Genomic DNA, 21,752 nt, shown 5'->3' on the forward strand with positions numbered 1-21,752 from the left:
CCTAGGCCTCACGTGACTCGAATCTCCCGGGACACGTGACAGAAGTAGGCCCGTGGGGCGGGACCGGCCGCTCCTCGTTCAGGCCCGCCCCCCGGAAGCGCCGGAATGGGCGCGCCTGCGCAATGGGCGAGCAGGTCGCTTTTCCCTGGCACTCAGCTTTGTGATCCAGCCCTGCAAGGCAGCGGGAGAAGGGTATCTTCTCGCCTTTGTTCCCGGCTCATACTTTCCCCACCAATGGGCCTTCAAAATCTACTGCTGCTACTACGGAGCTAGGCAGTCACTATCTCAGCTCTATGATGTCCGTTCTTCCACTAGAACCTTCCCTGAGCGACTGAGGTAACCGCGCACCGCGCCCCCGCGGGCAGTGTTGCACGAGCGTGTTAGGGGCTAGGGAGCCGCCCGCTATTCCTATTGCGCATGTGTGGGAGGGTTTCCCTGACAGCGAGGGAAACCTGGCAGTGGTGGAGGAGTGCTGACCACTAGCCTTCTGTTCGCTTGCGCCCACCTGATCTCTAATTTGGGCCCGTGTCTACGGCCCTCGACGGCTCTATGTGCCCATCCTACTTGTGCGCTTTGGGCAAGTATTTACCCTGTCTGGAATTTCGTGTCCATCTGTCATGAAAAAATTGACCAGTTAGGCTCACTGGCCCAAGACGAGCCTGATGCTCCCATCCTGGCTCCGTAAAAGTCATTAGCTGTGTTTCAACTATTTGCACTGTGACTTTTTTTTTCTGTAAAAGAATCGTTCCCAGTAAGCTCTTTTTCAACTCCGAAGGAAGAGGTGCTATTAAGAGTACCCCAAAAAAGTCCATTCCAAAATTCGTTCCTTTCGGACCAAAGTTAATATGAATAAATTGCTTTTCTGCAGTCCCAGACGGTCAGTTACGCACTTCCTAACTTATATCCAATCTGGCCATCCCCTTTCTGTCTCGAGAATTGCCACTCCTATCAGATTTTGGCAGTATTGTTCGTTTCCCGTAAGTTCTCTCTGTTCTCCTCAGCCGTCTTCGTTCTGATGCAATTGTGGCCAGACATCTGCAGGTTTCCTTTTCTGTTATGCAGTCTAAAGTAGTTGCATTGTGCTTAATCCTTAGGTCTGCCGAAAGGGCTGCTTATGAGAGTGCTCTTTTTAAGACAATTTAAAAAAAGCAGTGGAATGGAAAGAAAATGCTTCAGGCGCCCCGGGTTAGGCCCACCGACTCTGTACACATTCCTGTTAGGTGTCATATTCATCACTCTAAGTTCAAGTCGCATCTTACTGGTCAAATACTCTGCCAACGAAGGTGAGTTAAGAAGTAATGTGTATGGGGTACTTGTAAGCATTTGTCTGGCGTTCTTATGAGTAAATTATACACGATACCTTTTAAAGTGCCATGCTTTAAAAGGTCAACGATAAAGTGTATTTAAAATTTAAACTTCAACCTTGTGTTCCTTGGCAAGATTTTTTGACCCTGAATGAAATTTGGATCATTCAAGTGCAAAATAAAGCAATGTGCCATAGCATCTGATTATACCTCACCCAACAAGTGTTTCCGGATCTCTGGCAAAATAGACGACTGTAGCCTATTTGGAAAAACAATATATTGGCTTAGTTTCTTGGCATTTGTGTGAGTCAGCATAATTTATCAATGGGACAGTAAAAAGTTTGGTATGTATGCTCAAACTTTTTTAAGGGTTTATGCAAACATTCAATTCCACAAAACTGCATTGGTGACTTCTTAACTATTGACAACTATAAAATCATGACATCGTGACCAAGTAGGTAGCCTACTTGGGCCCCTACCTGTGAATGTAAGTCTTAACTTCGGGTAATATTTATCTTACAGGCCTGGGCTCAGTTTAAATGGTGTGTTCGTTTCTTCCCTCGTTGCTCTGACAAAATTACCTGCCCAAAGCAGGTTAAAGGGAAAGGTTTCTCTGGGCTGGATGTCTGAGAGTAGGGCTCACCATGGCAAGGAGGGCGTGGCAGTGGAAGCTTGTAGCAGTTATTCACATGTCACCCACAGGTATCCAGAAGAGATAGAATAGGCTCGGGGCCAGAGAGATAGCCCAGAAAAGCAAAGAACACTGGCTGGTTCCGTTCCCAGCAAATCTCCTAAACACTCTTCTTCTGCCACCTAGCTAGAAGTCTTCACCCATTCACATGATATTACAGGAAAACTCTTTTTAAAAAAACGTTATCGTCTCATATCTTAGTTATCATAGTCTTAAGATCCCACCCTATGAAATGCTGTTGCCTGTGGGTCTTCCCACCTCAAGATAAATTTACATAGTCCCTTACAGGCATGCTCAGAGGCTAATCCAATTGAGATAATTCCTCACAGGTATGACCAGAGGCCTAGTTTCTTAAGGGAGTCTAGATCCTTGGTAATATTAACCATCACAGTCATAGAGTTCAAAGTGCATAAGATACAGACCATGTCATTAAGAACTCAGTTTATTAGAAGAGATAAACATGTGTAATAGAAGTCTATTATAAGAAATGCAATAAAAAGACTATGTCCAAGATGCAGAGATAGCCTATGAAAAAGTATTGTGTATGTCTGGGAAAGGACGGCGGGCAGTGCATAGAAAGCAGGGCCACTTCTCATTAGATGCCAGTTGTTTCCCAGAAGACCAGGGATATGGGGTATTGAAATAGAAGACAGCAACCTATAAAAAGGAACAGAGGCAAAACAGCAAACAGCTGGGGCAGATTATATAAAGATTTATTATGTGATGGTGACCCACACCTTTAATTCCAGCACTTGGGAGGCAGAGACAGGCAGATCTCTGTGAGTTCAAGGCCACCACCCTGGTCTAGATCATTTCAGGACTGCAAGGCTACACACACACACAGAGAAACCCTGTCTTGAAAAAAAAAAAAAATCAAACAAATGGGAGAGAGAGAGGGAGGGAGGGAGGGGGAGAGAGAGAGAGAGAGAGAGAGAGAGAGAATATTGTTGACAAAACACTTAAAAGTGTTGTGTCACAAAGGGGGTTTGACTAAAGAGAGAAGCAACACATAGTTAAAGGCTATGCCAAGCTGTGGTGTTCTGTCTAGAGTGTGGGCAAATAAATATCTGAAGGATTATAACTGCTTGCCAGTAGAAGACTGAAAGAAAGCCAGTTAGATAGATTATTGAAAGTCAAGCCACATGATAAAGACTAATCAACGCTGCTATCAGAATATAGACGATAGAGTCAAGAATATTCAAAACACAAAAATACGCAATTGGACAGTGTCTTGAATGTGAGGGTTAAAGGAGATGAAATACTGGATTTTTTAAAAATCTTTCCAGTTCAAGTAGTTGGATAGTGTTTTTAGCTGAAATGTGGAGACTGTTAGTAGGAAAAGTAAGTTGGGTCAAGCTTGGAAAAAATTACAAGGTGTTTACCTTCCAGGAGGTATGCCCTATTTACTACAGTGTGTTACAGTGACCGCACAAACACACGCAAAGATAATACCTAGTAAAGGAGTAAAAGGAAGTAGTTACTTGTTTTTGGTGAGCTTTAAACTAAACGTTACAGAATTTAGATCACAGTTATTCTTGAACTGATATTTAGACTTTAGGAGCAGCAGCTTGTGCAGATGAGAAGACAGCAGTGAGAATTACATTAAGTACAAGGCCAACATTCCGAACATAAAGAATTCATCAGAGCTGGGAGCCAGGGTCATACACATTTGATAGGTTTTTAATCCCAGGATTTGGGAGGTGAAGGCAGGAGGATCATAGGAGGCAGAGGTTCACGTGCAGACTTTGCAAAGAGAGTTGGGAAAGGAAAGAGAGGTGGGGAGCCCCCCACCCACCCACCCACATGTTTTAGTGACTTTGTTGCTTAGAATGTGAAAGAGCTAGCAAACTCAAGGGAGGGTTTGTTTTGTCTTAGACTGTGAGAGGACAAAGTGCATCATGGCACTTTGCATAAAGGTAGAAGTGTGAGGCAGCAGCTGGTCATAGCAAATCCATGGGAATCAGAGAGATAAATCCTACCAGAGAGCTCGCTCACTCTTTCCCCTTCTTACTCAACCTGGACCCAAGGCCTTATGGTAGTTTGCCTCACTACCTTCAGGATACTTTATCCCTTGTCTAAAGCTCTCTGAAAACATCCCTACAAATGCACCTAGAGGCATGTCACAGGGGACTCCACATCTAATAAAGATGACAATGTAGACTAACCAGTTAACCAAAACAGATAAGACAAAATCGCCACACCATGAAAAGGTACCCATTAAAACAAGCGCCATAGCATTTGTAATTAGACAATATTTATCAAATATTTGAGCCAGACGGTGGTGGCACCCACCTTTGATTCCACCATTTGGGAAGCAAAAGAGAAGGGTCTCTGAGTTTTAGGCCAGCCTAACCTACAGAGCTAGTTCTGGGACAGCCAGAGTTACACAAAGAAACCCTGTCTTGAAAAAAGAAAAAAAAAATAAATAATTTGAGTACAATAATAAAGTAAGAAACCAAATGGATGTTGACTGACAGACTTTTATGAGGAGGGATGTGTGACAGGGCCTGATCTTACATTTCATTTATCAAATTTTAAGCTTTATGAGTGCTGAAAGTCAGATTAATAGAGGAATAAAGGAGCAATGCTGAAGTCAGAGTAGGTATTTATTGAAACTAATCCTGAGAAGCACAGATTCTGACAGGAGAATGGGCAGATGTAAGGCCATGGTTCCTTTCTCTGGAACTAGAGGAAAACCATGTCTAAGTATGTGTAAGAGATAAGTGGGCTGAGGCCATACATACTGTCACAGTTTGGGATTATCTGTGAGAGGAATACCAGAAAGAACTAACAGAGAGCAAAACTGAGCTAAATAACATTTTCACCGTGTTTACTATTGTAATTGGAGCCTCCTTGTGTCTCATTTTCTTTCATTTTCATTTTGTTTGTATATCATGATGAAGATTATGAAAAGTGCCTTTTAAGGATAACAGTGTGATTTAAGTCTGACTTTAAAATGAATAAAGGGAGGAGGTAGTCTTTGACCGGTGCATAGTTGAACAAGCAAATATTTACATTCAGCTGGACATTTATTAAATGCCAGTTATATGAAGGTGACCAAAGGCTGGTCTGTTTGTCTTTGGACATTTACTCTCTAAGAGTTTCATAAGCATAATAAATAAACAATATGGTCTGTCAAATGCTGTTGTAGAGGTTGATAGATTGTACCCAGAAACAGACAAGTAGTCAATTTGGCATGTGTTGAATGTTCAAGTGATTCTGCAGCAAAGAGGGGGAAAATTGGAGAGAGAAGGTTAAGTTGGCAAACCACCTACCATGTTTGCCAAGTTTTAGTACGACTAAGAGAAAGCAAGCAAATGTTTGCAAAAGAGAAATGCATTTGTAAAAACAGTACTTACCAAAGACTCTGTTTGTTCTTGTCACGATTATAAAGCAGGCTATCGTTAAGTACTTAGAAAAAAAACCAGGTTATTACTGAGACCAAAGCATGCTAACCAGACCTCATTCTTAATTCAGTTGACCTGTTACCTAGAATATGCTTTATAATTTGTCAATGGGTGTAGTGACCCAGAGTTACTGCCTCTCACCCTTAAAAATAGCAAAGTTCTTTGCCAGATAGTTTTTTCTACCCCATTGTACCATTTATGCCAAGTGCCGGTGAACCAAGCAGTGTTCTAGTATGTACTATAATATGAACCAGCTTGGGCTGGAGAGATGGCTCAGGGGTTAAGAGCACTGACAGTTCTTCCAGAGGTCCTGAGTTCAATCCCCAGCAACCACATGGTGGTTCACAACCATCTGTAGTAAGATCTGATGCCCTCTTCTGGTGTGTCTGAAGACAGCTACAGTGTACTCACATACATAAAATAAATAAACCTTTAAAAAATATATATATATATATGAACCAGCTTGGAAAAGTCTGAGTTAAAGACCCATCATTGGCAATGTTATCTTGATTTTTGTAAGGCAAATGAGTCAGGCTAAATACTAATTTTGCTGGTAAATTCCTAGCTGTTGATGAGTCAGGTGCTGACTGGTAATTAGCTGTTTAGAAGTCAGTCTCTGCCTCCACCCCATGGAACATTCTTTGCTCTTGGTTCTAACCTACCAACATATGTATCCAGATATGGAGACAAACTGTGCCAGCCGAAAACACATTTACTTTAACAAGCGTTATTTGATTTTTAAATTTAAAATATATTAATTACATGTAAACGCATGCAGAATAAACTGGATGGTTTTAAATTTCCCTGTTACATTTCAGAGAACAAGTATGACTACCTCCCTACTACTGTGAATGTGTGCTCAGAGCTGATGAAGCTGATTCTCTGTATACTTGTGTCCCTCTGCATTGTGAAGAAAGGTAATTGCTAATCCTGTACATTCCCTAAGTCATGCTATCAAGAAACATTAGAACCGGTGCAGCGTTTATATCATTTAGTCTAGTCCAGGCATATGTATATTTTATAAGCAGGGAAAGAGGATCAAAGAAAATGTTAGGAGAGTTGTATTGGAAGGAGGGGAGCTGGGAGCTTTTCCATTTTATTTCCCAGTGCCCTGCTCCTCACTGTTGAGTTAGATTTACTCAGTGGGCTTTTCTTAATTCTCCATCTCAGTTCCCCAGTTATGAGCCTTGGCACTATTGTATTACTCTTTCATCTCGTGCGAACTAAACAGAGCTTTTAGAGCATGAAAGTGCTTGCATAGGAAGTCTTCACATCACACAGTTTCAGTCTGTGATGAGTTTCTAGTCAGTTGAGTGCATTTCATAATTTCATGAAATGTCTGATTGCTTGAAGGGTTTAAATCTCTCTCTCTCTCTCTCTCTCTCTCTCTCTCTCTCTCTCTCTCTCTCTCTCTCTCTCTCTCTGTCTCTTCCCATTTCTATCACAGCATTGCCTCCCTAAGTCTCTGGAAGTCTGGAGCAGGAATAATAGATAAACCAATATTAGTAAAAAGTTAACCATCTCCTAGTCCATGTGCAGAAATGTTCACCTATGAGTTCCTTTCTCTGATCACCTCTTGAGGGGAGAATGAAAGCATAAAGGCTCCACTGGTTTTTTCTTTCACTTACTCTGTTGATAGAAGTAAAGCATATAAGTCTATCTGGAGTCGCTTTGAGTTACTAAGATTATAGTTCTGTTTCTGCTAAGGGTCTGGCCAGTTGTTCAATGGCACACAGGTGGGAACAAAAAGAGATACTAATAAAAATGCCATATTATCTTTTACTTCTGTAAACCTGAAGTCACTTCCTGGGCAGTTTAATAAGGCCCAGTTTATAGAATTACACTAGTAATCAAATATAGTGTCCTTTCAATAGAAACATAAGCATTCTCATTGAAGATTGTTTGCTGGTTGTGTGATTGTTTTGCATGATTCATATCTTTCTCCCTTCAGAAGATCATCAAAGTAAACATGTGAGATGTACTTCCTGGAAGGAATTCTCCGGTTTCCTGAAGTGGTCCATTCCTGCCTTCCTGTACTTCCTGGACAACTTGATTGTCTTCTATGTCCTATCCTATCTTCAGCCTGTAAGTAACAATGCAGCAGAGGAAATTCCATCCAGAAGACACGAAGAAGTGAATCCCCAGACTGGCCTTCCTTTTGCTCATTTTTCCACTGGCCTTTCTGACACTTCTCTAGAACCATCTGAATACGGATTTGCCTGTCTGTGCCAAATCTTCACATTGCTAGTGATCTCTGTGCTGGGTTTTTGGTGGGGTGGGGACTTGCTTTCAGGCACAAGGATTCAGAAGCCATGGTGATTTGTGTAAATGATCAGTCTCCCTTTAGTTTGAGCTCTCTCCTGACCATTCAAGACGTCCACTCAGATTTCCAGTATGCAGAAAATAGTACAGCTGATGGACCTCCCTTTCCCTGTTTTAATTGTGTAGTTTATCCATTTACTATTTGTAAGTATGTATACCCATACTCACTATATGACTTCTTCTGTTACTTTTTTTATATGTTTGTATGTATGTGTGTACACATGTGTCATGGCAGAAAGTAGAGGCCAGAAGAGCTCGTCGTGGGTGTCTGTTCTCTCCTTCTACTATATGGGCTCAAGATCAATCAAAGGGACTGGCTCTAAGCCCCTTTTCCCATCTTGCTAGCCCATTTCTAAATTAATCTTATCTATAGATTCCTTAAGAGTGTAGAACTATATCAATTCAGCTGATAATACTAGGAATACTCGCTTCTGATACATCTTTTGTATTAATTTGGAAAGGCATTGGTAATCACAACTAAAAGCCTTCTGCCTGGGTGGTGACTCACACCTTTAATCCTAGCTAGTGCTTCAGAAGCAGGGGCAGGTAGATCTCTGAGAATTTGAAGCCAGCCTGTTCTACATAGTGAGATCCAGGACAGCCAGAGCTATGTAAAGATCCCCACTCAAAAAAGAAAAGAAAAAAAAGAAATTCTGTTTTCTACTTTACCTGTAGTTAGTTAGGGTTCCATTGCTCCCTTCCCCCAATATTTTTTAAAGTGAGGGATTTTATTGCCTATGTTATATTTTTTAAAAATAATAAAATTAAACGCTTTAATTATAAGTAGTATTTCTATTGGCACTGATCCTTTCTGTGAAGCCTCCCTGATCTGCTTTAGAAACAGGTGAAGAAGAGGGAGCAGTAGAACATAATAGGAATCAAGAGCTTGGCGCTTTTTCACATGTGAAGTCTGTGTGACTGGGAGTGCCCTGTCTTCCTTCCCTCTGTTTCAATTCTTCTCTCTATAAAATAGAGGAAAAAATGCTAAACCAGCTCAAAGGTACTTAGGCCAACAAACACCTGCCTTCCTACCTGCTCTGTGATGTGGGGGACGTTTTTGTCTTTTGTTTTATTTGTTGTTTTGTTTTTCATTAATTTATTAACTTTATATCCTAATCAGAGCTTCCCTTCCCTCCTCTCCTGCCAGTTCCTCCCTCTCCTCTCCCTTCCCCCTTAGGCCCTTCTCTCTTTCTCCTCAGAGATGAAAAGACCTCCCTTGGATATTAACCCACCTTGGCCTATCAAGTTGCAATGAGACTGAGTAAGTGTATCTTCTCCTGTTCAGGCCATCTAGATAGGAGAGAGGGAGTCACAGGCAGGCTACAGAGTCAGACTCAGCCCTGCCTCCGAGTGAGGAGCAAGCTGTACATCTGTTACGTCTGTGAAGGACTAAGTCCACCCTATGCATGCTCTCTGTTTGGGGGTTCAGTCTCTGTGAGCCCCTGTGCACCCAGTTAGTTGTTTCTGTAGATTTTCCTGTGGAGTTTTCTGACCTCTCTGGCCCTTTCAGTCCTTCCTCTCCTCTTCCACAAGATTCCCTCTGCTTCACCTAGTATTTGGCTTTGAGTCTCTTTGTGTCTGTTTCATCAGCTGCTGGGTAAAGCCACTTGGATGACTGTTATGCTAGCCTCCTTTGCAAGTATAGCAGATTATTGATAGTATCAAGGGTGGGCTCTCTCTCATGGCGTGGGACTCAAGGTGGGCCAGTCATCACTTGGCCGGCCATTCCCTCACTTTCTGCTCCCTCCTTATTCCCTGCACCTCTTATAGCAGAAACGTTGTGGTTCGAAGGTTTGTGTCTGGCTCAGGATCACCACCTCTCCATTGGAAGTCTTGCCTGGCTATAGGACGTTACCAGTCCCCTCTTGCTAGGAGTTAGCCAGGGTCACCCTTACAGATTCCTGAGAGTTTCCATTGTCCTAGATTTCTAGCTTGTCCCAGAGATACCCCCACCCCACTCCACACACACAGACACACACTGATTCCAGTTCTCTCTCCCAGCATCTTCCCTACACTTGATCCCTCCTGTTCCTCTTCCTGCCCTTTCCAACCCAGTTCCCTCTCTACATCTACCCCAGATGTCTATTTTATTTTCCCCTTTCAGTGTGATTTGTAATAATGGTAACTGTTCAGTTTATGTAACATACCTACTTCTAAATTCTTCTTTACTCCTTTTCAGAGTTGATAATTCCTATCACAGCAATGTGATTATTTGTATTCAATAGTAAATATTACCTATATTTTATTGGAAGCCAGCAGATTAGCTGTACATTTATACCTGTTCCCACACACTCATGATTAAGCAGAATTGCAACTTCCTTACTCTTCTTCCGTATTTATTGCTTGGCTCTTCCCGAGCAGCTACAACCACAAATATTATGAAACAAATTATATGATTTATTCTATGTATTTCTTGCCTAATTCTCCTTAAGAAATTAAATAAAGGCACATAGATAGAAGTGTTAGGACAAGGACTATATATAATTAGATGCAGTCTCTGGTGTTAACACAGGAAACAGTCAGACTGACTAGTTATGTGCATTTGCACTGCTCTGTGTGACCGCTCAGCACCACTACTTCCCTACTCTAACCAGCCTCCTTCCTCATCACCTCTTCCTCTTCTCTCAACCTGAAGCTCACAAACACTTGTGTTATAGTTAGGCGCACTGAGAAAATCCACTCATTGTCTCCCAGGCAGACAAATAATAAATGATTGGGAAGCTAGAAGTGTTGATTACCCAGATTCAGTCATTAGACAGTATGTATTTATAATAAATTACTATTTTTATGACCACTAAATACATATGATTGACTAATTCTTATTACAAAATTCAATAGAAAAACATTATATTCTTAGAATTACAACTAGTTTTATTGAGTTTCACTTTTTTGTTTTTAACTGTTGTAGCTATGTTTGCTTTTGTTAGTGGTTATATAAGACTCGGTAGTGTCCGTTGTTTGTTTATTTAATTTCTTGATACAGAGTTTTACTATGTCTCAGACTACACAGGAGCTCCAGATCCTCCTGCATTAGTCTTCTGGGTGCTAAAACTACAGATAAATAAGAACACATCTGGTTTCTCTGTATGTCCACCTGGCAGTGATAGCAAGAAGTAAAGAAAAGTGAAACATACCTTTTGATTATTGTTTAAAAATATTAGCATTGCCAGATCCAGTTATAAGTTAACAAATCCAGTAGAATTTCATATATTCTGAGCAATACATACATGTATGTGTGTTGTAGTCAATTTAAACAGAAATATAACTGTATTCACAAAAACAAACTACTACAAAATCTAGGTAATACAGTTCTAAATATTTAGAGTGATTCAAATCAAATCCAAAAGACTATCTTATGTGAATTATGTTTTAAGTCATGTCATTTCAGCTAGAAAACTGATTGTTTCTAAAATAACAAAAATGCTTAAAGATGTACCTGCACTTTCTTACCATAGTAATAGGCCTTCATGTCCCCTTCTCTGCCCATAAAGCCAGTATTAACCAGTTGTAAAGGGCGTATGGTTAGAGCTCAATGGTAAGGTGTCAACAGCTCTTACTTGATTCCCAGAACTACACACACAAAATTAATAATTTTTAAAAGGTCTATAAAGTGCTTTGACAGCCGTTAAAATAAAAATACAAAAGTATTCTGTACTTCACCTTTAGATTTTGTATTTCTTGGTCTATATACATTCAGGTCATTTATACATGCCTTGGCCAAACTTCAACACATATTGTCAAATCCTGACTAACTAACTTGATCTTATCTGCATAAATTTAACAAGCAATAAAATGGAATTTAACCCTGCAGTGAAACTGCTGCCCTAATAACCCTCTGCTTTGTGACTGAAAAGCTTTTGTGTCAGGTGAACTGGCAAGCTGGAAGGGCCTGAGGTCAGTGCTTCTCCGGGATTGTAATCCTATCTTCTCTCTCTTTCTAGGCCATGGCTGTTATCTTCTCGAATTTTAGCATTATAACAACAGCTCTTCTCTTCAGGATAGTGCTGAAGTAAGTAATTCGGAATGGAAGCACAGGCCATCCTTTAAAGTGGGCCAGTCAGGCTGTCGGTAATTGACGCAGAGTGCTGAGCCTTCAGAATCCATAGGCCACCATTTCATTTCTCATCAGCCTTGTATATTCGGTTCCTTATTCATCCAGTGAGGAGAGCAGCTCCAGTGCTGCTTAAGTTCTCTGTCATCAGGTGTATGAAATACCTTGAACTTTTCAAAAGTAAGATATTTGATTACGATTTGTTGGTATTTTAATTTTTGTGGCTTTTTAAAAGATGTTTGTTTTGTGACAAGATCTTACTTTGTAACTCAGAATAGTCTGGAACTCACAGTCCACCTGCTTCGACCTTCCAAATGCTAGGATTGCTACCCACATCCAGTCTACAAGGGGCCGCACCCTTGAAGAACACTAACTTCCCTGTTCTGGCAGCCATTGGTTCCTAACCATTCTTTATGGAGGAATGGGACTGTGTGCCCACCTGCCTGCTGTATGCTCTCTTTCTCTCTCTCTTGAGCTTGCATAGGTCTTGTGTATGCTGTCACAGTTGCCATATACAGTTCATATACACATCTGCCCAGCTGTGTCCAGAAGACACTGTTTCCTGAAGTTATTCACCACCTCTGGCCCTCACCTTCTTTTTGCCACCTCCCCATTTAAGCCCTCAGCCTTGGGAGGAGAGAGTCAGACAATCTCTTATTCTCTGAACTTTGACCACTTGTGGGTCCTTATGTTAATTACCATCTAATGCAAAGCAAAACTTCTGTGATGAGGGTTAAGAGATACATTAATCTACAAGTGTAATGGTAAATCATTGGGAGTTAGTTTAGTAGTGTGCCTATTTATAGGATAATAGTAATAGATACTCTTCTAGGGCTATGATCCGTCTAGCCACAGGCTCCTGTCCCTGATAACAGTGCAGGTATAGGCTTCAATTTGTGGGGTGGGCCTTAAAGTCAATAAGAGGAGGTCGGCTACTTCTGTGACATTTATGTCACTGTTGTATCAGCAGGGATGTATTGCTAAGCTGATAGTTACTGTATTTCTCAGGGTTCCCAGCTGGGTAAGGTAGATAATTGCTTTTCTCCTCTGAGAGCATATATAGCACCTTCCGGCACTATGAACGCTAACCTATAGAAAGCTTACAAAGAAGGCAGGAAGCAGTATGGAGCCATTTCGAGGGGATGAAAGAACCTCCAGGAAGATGAGATCCAACAGAGTGCCTTAAGAGTTAAAGGGAGGACAGGAACAGAAAGGGTTAAGTGGGTAGAGAGTTGGAGACCTGTTAGAGGAGTGACTATGGAGAGGGATAACTGACACCAAAGACCTTCAAAAGTCATGTGGAAGCTACTGAAGTCCTGAAATATATACACATATAGACATAAATGAGTCTAGCTAGAGTTACCCTGTAATGTGACAGCAGTACCCCCTGTAGACACTGCAGGCTAACAAAAAGGCAAGTTCCAGGAATGGTTCCCTCCTTTGAGTTGTTGGCCAGTGGTACGCCCCATTCTTTTCTTGTCAGTTCGCCCAAGCCAGAGTTATCTGGGAAGAGAAACCTTGGTTTGAGACAGTGCCTCCATCAGATTGCCTGTAGTCAAGTCTTTGGGGCCATTATCTTGTTATCTTGATTAATGATTGATAGGGGGTTGAGGGAACCCAGTTCACTGCCAGTAGGGCTACTCCTTGGCAGGTGGCACTGGATGGTAAAAGAAAGCAGGTTAAGTAAGCCATGGAGAACATGCCAGTAAGCAGCCTTCCTCCAGGATCTCTCTGCAGTTCCTGCCTCACATTTTCTGCCCTGCTTGGGTTTCTCCCTGGCTTCCTTCAGGGAGGAACTGTGATTATGTAAGCCAAATAAACTGTTTCCTCCCCAAGTTGCTTTTGGTCAAGATGTTTGTCATAGCAATAGAAAAAAAAGGAGAACATCCCCCAGGCGTTATAGGCCCTGCCAGTGCTCTTGAGTCCTCTCCAGAAGCCGCATTATGACTGTCACTGAATACATCATGTACGTCATTCAGCTAATTTTCTTTGTTTCTTTTTTTTGTAGAACTTTATGCAAACATAATTATTTTTATTAGAGAGAGAGAGATGTGAGGATGACAAATGTGTGCATGTGTGATGCTATAGTACTCATGTGGAGATCAGAGAACAGGTCTCATAAATTGTTTCCTTCGGTTGTGCGGTCGCATAATCAAGCTCAGGTGGTCAGGCTTTTACCTACTGATCCTTCCTGCTGCCCAGATTTGTTCATAGTGGAAGCCGATGGCAGGCATTATTCCTCAGATCCTCTCTCACCAGTTTGTTCTCACCTTGCATAGTTCTGTCTCCTTAATTCTGGAAAACAGCCTTACTTGGGGGTTGAATAAAAATGGTCAATAATAATTTATATACCAAGTATAAGTTTTCTCCAATAGAACCAGAAAAAAAGTATTACTCATTAATACAATAATTTTCTTCAAAAATTTTCATTTGAGGAATCTTTATGATCATTATAAGTCTGTATCCCTAGGAACTCACTCAGTGCTACCAGGAAATATATTTTGTATCTTTTGTATTTTCTTGAGAAAGCAGTCAGGTGAGTCCTTTTATTGTTTTATTCTCTGCATTGCTTTAAATACAATAGAAACAATAAAACTGCTCTTACCTGACACAGTTGAACCTAATTTTCACTTAATAGGTAAGCTAATGATGGTACATTATATATAGTTACCTCTAAGAAGCCATAGGATTTGTTCTAGAATGCCAAAAATTATGTGAAATTCCCTTAAATAATGTTTAGTATCCCCATGTAATCTGCCGCGTTTTCCAAGTGCTTTATGTTACATATGCTGCCTAATATAATGTAATTGCTATACAAATAGTTTTAAATTATTTGTCCTGCCTGATATGATGTAAATATTTCTACTTTAGGAATGATAAACTTTGCTCCTGATCTATCTTTTTCAAATACTTTCAACCCATTAAGTCTGTGGACACAGAACTCCGCTCACTGGCCAGGAGTTCATCTTAGTGATGGGGGATATATCAGCAGCCTAAGTGGATGCTTGAACTGTGTTAAACACTGCTTATTGCTGATCCCCACCCCCAACACACACACACACACACACACACACACACACACACACACACACACGTACACACGTGCAAAATTCATCTTCATTTGACCTAAACACTTAGGCCACATACATCACTGTAACTTTTCTAGTTTGAGATCATTTTATAGTTTGTAACAGCAAAATTGGGATAGGTTTTTTTTTTGTTTTTGTTTTTGTTTTTGTTTTTTTTTTTCACTTCATGAACAGATTTTTTTTTTCCTTCAAGTGACCCTAACATCCTTAACTTATTTTTTCCTTTCCCTGCTAAGTTGAAAGTTTTCAGCATTTTTCTGAGAGGGCGCACCTTTCAGCAATCTGGAAGTTAAACTGTCAGTACCACACTTCTTTTGCACTTTGGGGCTATGAAGTAAAATAAGGGGAGCCTCACTGTGAACGCTGATGCCTCAGCAGTCCCTCAGAGCAGCAGATGCAGAGACTGGCAGGGCGGTGTCACACACACACACACAGAAACAAGGGGCAAAGGGTGATTCACCTAGAGGATGGGGCAAAAGGAGCAGGAGATTCTCTCGTGCTTCTCACATAGCGGACAGTTAAAATCCCAGTGTTGACAAGATGGCTCGGCAGATTAAAGTGATTGCTATGGAGACGATGAACTGATTCAGTCCTCAGGACACACATAGGGCAAGGAAAGAACTGTTTCTGCAAGTTGTCCTCTGATCTTCACATGTGCATACATGCATATGCACACACAAAAATGTAGTAAAAGAATTTAAACAAAGCAAATTATCTGTTCATAATTTATCATTTATGTGTTAAGCTGTAAGAGACTATGAGATCATTTTGTAAAAATCATCTAAAGCATAAATTGATGTTTGTGAGAGCAGATGCCTTCAGCCATCTCTGAACACCAGGCACGGTCCTACAGGACAGTGGAGTGAGTGCTCGGCTCGGTGAGCTTCTGCTGTTCACTAACTGAAGAGTGAGCTCACCATGTGGGGAGACGTCGTCACCTATGCACAGATCCTCAGCAGAGTAGCTGATGAAACGCCATATTCCTCTCCTGAAAATACCCCATGTTCATCCAAATTCTTAGTCATTTTTGTCTTCCCTACAGCATTAGCTTGTACCAATAGCTATTTGCAGTGGCTACTTTTGACTGTGTTTCACGGCTTTTCCTTTAGATTCTTTTCTTCACAATATTAGCAGAAAATCTGTAGCTGCCAGTATGAAAACCTTCTGAAGCTTTGAACGTCCTCATCTGCCATGTACAGTAATTAATTATAATTACTTCCATAAATTAGATGTCCATTCTCTATCTACGTTTTTTTCTTTCTACTCGTAGCTTTCCACTGCTTACTGTGCCACCTGCCTCTCAGCAGTGTTGTGGCTCTTTGTGGTTTTAATCCCATGTTGTGGGTATGACGGAGGTCTAATCTAGTCTAGTCTGATCACTGGGATCTAAATCTATTTAGAATGAGAAGGCATGATATACAGATGCTACTTCCTCAGCTACCGTCAGCACTTAGCAGTTTCAGAGAAGGAAGCTATAGAATTGAAGTCAGACCCATTTTCCTGCATATGTCCTGGGAGTTTAGAATGAGTCTTAAAAACTGTAGCTATCTAGGAGGAAGAAGGTACACAAAGCCATGACAGATCTCTCTCTTCTTCTTTCATAAACACATGAGCAAGGAAATCATTTACCTCTCACTTAGCTTTTTCCCTAAGAGCAGGAGTTGCCTGCACTGTGCTAGGCGCTCAATAAATCCTCTAGTGATTGCATTCTTATTACTTCCAGCTCTCACTTTGACACTTACGCTTTGCTTGGCTTTCCCCCTCTTCTCAGGGCCTTACAGACTGTCCCTGACAGAGAGATAGATGCACCTTCTTCATGGCCTTGCCATAGTTGTTTTTCGGCCTTACCTCCACAGATACCCTCCCTCAGTATAGCCCCCTGGATCGTATGTCTCAGGTCTGCCATCACTCAGCTACCCCAACTCTCTCCTGATTATAATGCAAGCTCCCTCAGGAGGGAGGGTAAATCTTTATCTGCCCAGTTTGCCTATTGATTGCATGTTCTTGAGCAGAGTAAATGACCAAGTAGAATACAGTACAAACCCTCTACAGTTCACAATTTTATTGTCAGGTGAAGCGATGAGTAAAGCCTTGTTGGGTTATACAATAAATGTTATCCAAGCGTAATTTTTTCTTCCCTTATCGTCCAATACTTTGTTTTATGATGGCTTATTCTTGGGCCCTTGACCCAGGAGCTGATGCCGTCAACAGTGAGTCTAGTCTCCTTTGGGAAAGGTTATCTCTCGATCACTGAAGCTCATCCATATTGCTTTTCTGATTCTTGCAAACTGAGCTAAGGTCCTCTGTCAGAATTTACAATTTATCACAGTTAAAATCCAAGAAAGCCCTCAAAGACAGGAGGCTGTGTTATACCTACACATTCATGGTAATTTGTAGGAAGGAGAAGTTTAAAATGTCCCTAAAGCGTTCTGAAAGTAAATAGAGGGTTGGGTTTGAGACACAGGCCCATCAATTTATAGTGCACTCGGGTTGTAGGGAATACTAGCAACTGGGTATAGTTTATCCAACCAAGTATCCGAGTTCCCAAATCTTCATTAGAACGTTTAACAGGGGAAGAGGAGCCTTCCCCTGTTTGTTTGTTTGTTTGTTTGTTTGTTTGTTTGTTTGTTTGTTTTTTAACCACTTCACTCAAACACAGATGTGGTAAAATCTTGTTTTCTCCCTTTTGCGTAGGCGGCATCTAAACTGGATCCAGTGGGCTTCCCTCCTGATTCTGTTCTTGTCTATCGTCGCCCTAACTGCCAGTACCAAAACGTCACAGCATGACTTGGCAGGACATGGATTTCATCACGATGCCTTCTTCACCCCATCTAATTCCTGCCTTCATTTCAGGAGAGACTGTTCCCTAGGAGACAATTGTACATCGAAGGAGTGGGCTTTCAGCGACGTCCAGTGGAACAGCACAGCCAGAGTCTTTAGTCACATCCGTTTGGGCTTGGGCCACGTTCTGATTATAGTTCAGTGTTTTATTTCCTCAATGGCCAATATCTACAATGAGAAGATCCTGAAGGAAGGGACACAGCACACTGAGAGCATCTTCATACAGAATAGCAAGCTTTATTTCTTTGGCATTGTGTTTAACGGGCTGACCCTGGTCCTTCAGAGCAGTAATCGTGATCAGATTCAGAACTGTGGGTTTTTTTATGGCCACAATGCATTTTCAGTAGTCCTTATTTTTGTGACTGCCTTCCAGGGCCTTTCAGTGGCTTTTATCTTGAAATTCTTAGATAACATGTTTCATGTCTTGATGGCCCAGGTGACAACTGTCATCATCACAACAGTGTCCGTCCTGGTCTTTGACTTCAGGCCCTCTCTGGATTTTTTCCTAGAAGCCCCATCAGTCCTCCTCTCCATATTTATTTATAATGCTAGCAAGCCTCAACATCTAGAATGTGCACCTAGGCAAGAAAGGATCCGAGAGCTAGGTGGCAATCTTTGGGAGCGTTCCAGTGGGGTAAGTGGTGTAAATGCACTTAGTGCTTATTCTTAAATTCAAAGAATTATTCAAGGAAGACAATGTCATGCACTAGACTTCTGATGCTGGCGAGGACTATGTAAGTCACAGTGCCCTGAGGATTTTGTGTATTAACTATATAATTGTATCACATAGAACCGCAAACCCCAAAGGTACTCATCCTTTGTCCCATCCTGACTCCCCCAGATATATGATTAGGGAGTGAGCCAAATACTTTATAGACATTAAGTAAAAGAACTGCTAGTGTGCTATGGGGTCTGACTCCTAGTTCCTTGCTTTTTCCACTACATAGTAGTTGTGGAAAAGAAAAACTAATCTTTTACATTGATAAATCATGTGAAACAGAAAACTTGTTACCTTAATCTTCCCCATAGTTATCTGTTTATTTCGCATATGGCTTTTAATAAGAGCTCTCTTAGATAAGAATATATTCTAAAAATATTTACTCTGAACTTACAATTTTTATCAACAAAAAAGACGAACATTTAAATTTCACATCATGAGTCCATTTTACTCTGTAGGAAAATCTGTCATTTACTGGGCTTATAGCAAAAGTCCACGTGTTATGTCTCTGAGGTTTTGATAACAGATTTTAAGATTAAAAAACAAACAAAAAGGGGTTGGGGATTTAGCTCAGATTTAGATCTGGGGATTTAGAGCGCTTGCCTAGGAAGCGCAAGGCCCTGGGTTCGGTCCCCAGCTCCGGGAAAAAAACAAACAAACAAAAAACACAACTTGATCATGTATCCCAAACCCAAGTCAGCAAGAGAGTACACTCAGGAGTCCTCTGCTCTTTCCAGTGAGGTGATAATAACTACCTTGCTCTTTAAGGAATTACAGTCATCTTAGGACCAAGACTTCTTTAAAATCATTTACCGTCCTTTAATCGCTTCCCTGAAAGACCTGCAGGTGGTGGTCTTAGTCTGAGTTGAATACACTTCACTTTTTTCATTATAAAACAACAAAAAAGATTCAGATTTATTTTATTGTCCGTGTCCGAGTGTCTTGCTTCCATGTGTGTATACCGTCCGCACGCCCTGTGCCCTCAGAGGTAAGAAGACACCCCAGGGACAGTGGTTACAGGTGATCGTTAGCCACAGAGAGTTGTGAAGGCCCGTGTGGGTGCTGGGAACCTGGGTCCTCTGCAAGGGCAGTAAGTGCTGTTCACCACCGACTCTCTCCTGTCCCATCTTTACTTTTTGATCATCATCTGTGCTTTTAACTGTAGTAATTTCAATTCTTTAATTTGACCAGATTATTTACATATGTGTGTGTGTGTGTGTGTATATATGTGTGTGTATATATGTATATGTATATATATGTACGTTTGTGTATATATACAGTTAACAAACTGAAACTCATAATTCAATGAATAAACCTTCGATTTATGTATTCAATAAGATATTGAAACATCTTGAATTCTAACTAGTTACTCGTTTCATGTTTCCTTTTAGGATGGAGAAGAGCTGGAACGACTTACCAAACCCAAGAGCGATGACTCAGATGACGACACTTTGTAATGGTACCTGGTTGGTGGACATCTCCCACTGTCTTTGCACATTTTCAGCATTTGTGGCAATTGTCTTTCTGATAAACTGGTGATGATTGAAAGCATAATATTCTTTACATGTATCTAACCACTGAATTAATAGCTCCATCCAAGACCTATAGAAGCCACAGGGTGGCAGCGTTCTGAGCCATGAACTTAGGGCTGTGTGTAACTGAGTACTCGATGAGTCAACAAGACACATATGCAGATGGCTTCCTCAGCCTCCGGCTTCCAGAAATCATGTGAATTTGACCCTACAGATACACAAATGGAGACAGCTTGCCAGATACTAATCATCGTGTCATATCATCTGTCTGCCAAGACCATCTCTGTCTGTGTCATTGTTATATTGTCTAGGCTGTCCCTCAGATTTTGAGGCCTTAGCAATAGTCACTTTGCTTTTATTAAAGCAGTAAGACTCTAAAAGTTTGGGCTGAAAGACCTAAGTATCTGGCTGTGCCATAGACTTTAAATAACTTCCTTTGTGATAAATATTTTTAAGCCTATTCAGAAATAAAATTTCAAATTTTTATTTGTTTTTTTTTGTAACTTATAAGAAATTGTATTCTTAGTAATCATCTTTTTTTTTTAAGCTTTATTTACATGTAGTTGGTTGCTACGTTATCACGGTTAGCACTTGTATTTTACATCACCTAAGCCATTGTGGACTTTGTTTGTTTGTTTGTTTGTTTGTTCCATCCCCGGTTTGTACATTTACAAAATCTTAACGTCATTACCTTTTAATGTTGAGTTATTGTGCTGAGAATTAAGTTATTTTATTTTTGAGTTACTGAACTCTGTAACTGTTACCTACCTTCCTTTGTATAATATCCTATTCTAAAAGTCAAGACTCTGGCTTTAGGACACCTTTATAAGAATCCTTTTGTAAAAACAATAATGACTTTTAAATAGAGTAGTATTACTCCAAGAGGGCCAGTAATCAGTAAGTCACCTCTCAACAACACTTCCTATTTATAAGTGCATGGTATTCTCAAGCTAGGTTTGCATGTAGCCAGTTGACACTCCATTGCTAGAGCAGTCACGTGACAGTAATTAAAATGTAAGGAAATAGAGGGACCAGTCCCGGGCGTCATAGCTGAGTGGTACTAGAAGCAAGCTTCACACCTGTGTGCTTACACACCCTGACATTGTAAACGGAATTGTAAGCTACCATGCGGTTTCACAGTCCTTCTTTAAGTCTCCATGCACTTGTATAAAAGATATTACTATTATTATAATCTACCTGTCTACCAAGAAAAATATAACTGTCAATCATTGCTAAAACTTTTTAATTAAAGTAAGTACTAAACTCATATCTTGTGTCTGTACTCTGTCATATGAGATGTGGTGGTGTGGAATGCTTTTAAATTTTAAAACAAGGGAATAAGGCAAATAATCAAGCAATTTAAAACTTGGTCTTTGCCTAAATCTTGGTGTCTAAAGAATGGTTAAATTCTCTACCTTATCGTAGGCATTCTCTCCCCGGGTTACAGGAAATGTGATCAGCCAGCGTGATTCATATTAAAGATAAGGAAAATAAGATAGACAGGACTTACTTTTAGAAGCAAGAGCATGGAAATTATCTTACTGAGCTTCAGAAGAAATTGCAAAACTGTCACCTACAGGACGTAGTATAGCAGCCATCTGTGTCAATGGTAGGGGCAGTTTGATTTTTCTTATTTACAGTGATTTTTTGCATTCTTACTCTTTGGAAAGCAATCATTGTTCACCATCAGACTTATTTGTGTTAACTTGCTACTCCCTGAAGGGGCTGAGCTAGAAATAAGATGTCAGATACATGCACTTGAGTACTTTAGAAGCATTTCTGCTTTAAGAAGGACAG

At 40.8% G+C, this 21,752-nt stretch overlaps 1 protein-coding gene across 7 annotated transcripts; it reads left to right on the forward strand.

Moving 5' to 3' along the window:
* Positions 1–153: 153 nt before the first annotated feature.
* Slc35a5 (solute carrier family 35, member A5) lies at positions 154–21,222 on the forward strand. 7 transcript variants are annotated; one of them, NM_001191927.1, is made up of 7 exons: positions 154–336; positions 1,095–1,283; positions 6,221–6,319; positions 7,354–7,487; positions 11,666–11,733; positions 17,559–18,339; positions 19,815–20,439. In NM_001191927.1, exons 2-7 carry the CDS (start codon positions 1,115–1,117, stop codon positions 19,878–19,880), a joined length of 1,317 nt encoding a protein of 438 aa, NP_001178856.1. In that variant the 5' UTR covers positions 154–336; positions 1,095–1,114; the 3' UTR covers positions 19,881–20,439. The 7 variants fall into 7 exon arrangements, with proteins under 7 accessions (NP_001178856.1, XP_017453533.1, XP_038944504.1 ...); XM_006248343.5 differs by lacking the exon at positions 154–336 and adding an exon at positions 365–577 and having other exon boundaries at positions 7,357–7,487; positions 19,815–21,222; XM_006248342.5 differs by lacking the exon at positions 154–336 and adding an exon at positions 440–577 and having other exon boundaries at positions 19,815–21,222.
* Positions 21,223–21,752: the final 530 nt, after the last annotated feature.

The sequence above is a fragment of the Rattus norvegicus genome, chromosome 11 (genome assembly GCF_036323735.1).
Source record: "Rattus norvegicus strain BN/NHsdMcwi chromosome 11, GRCr8, whole genome shotgun sequence".
NCBI lineage: Eukaryota > Metazoa > Chordata > Mammalia > Rodentia > Muridae > Rattus > Rattus norvegicus.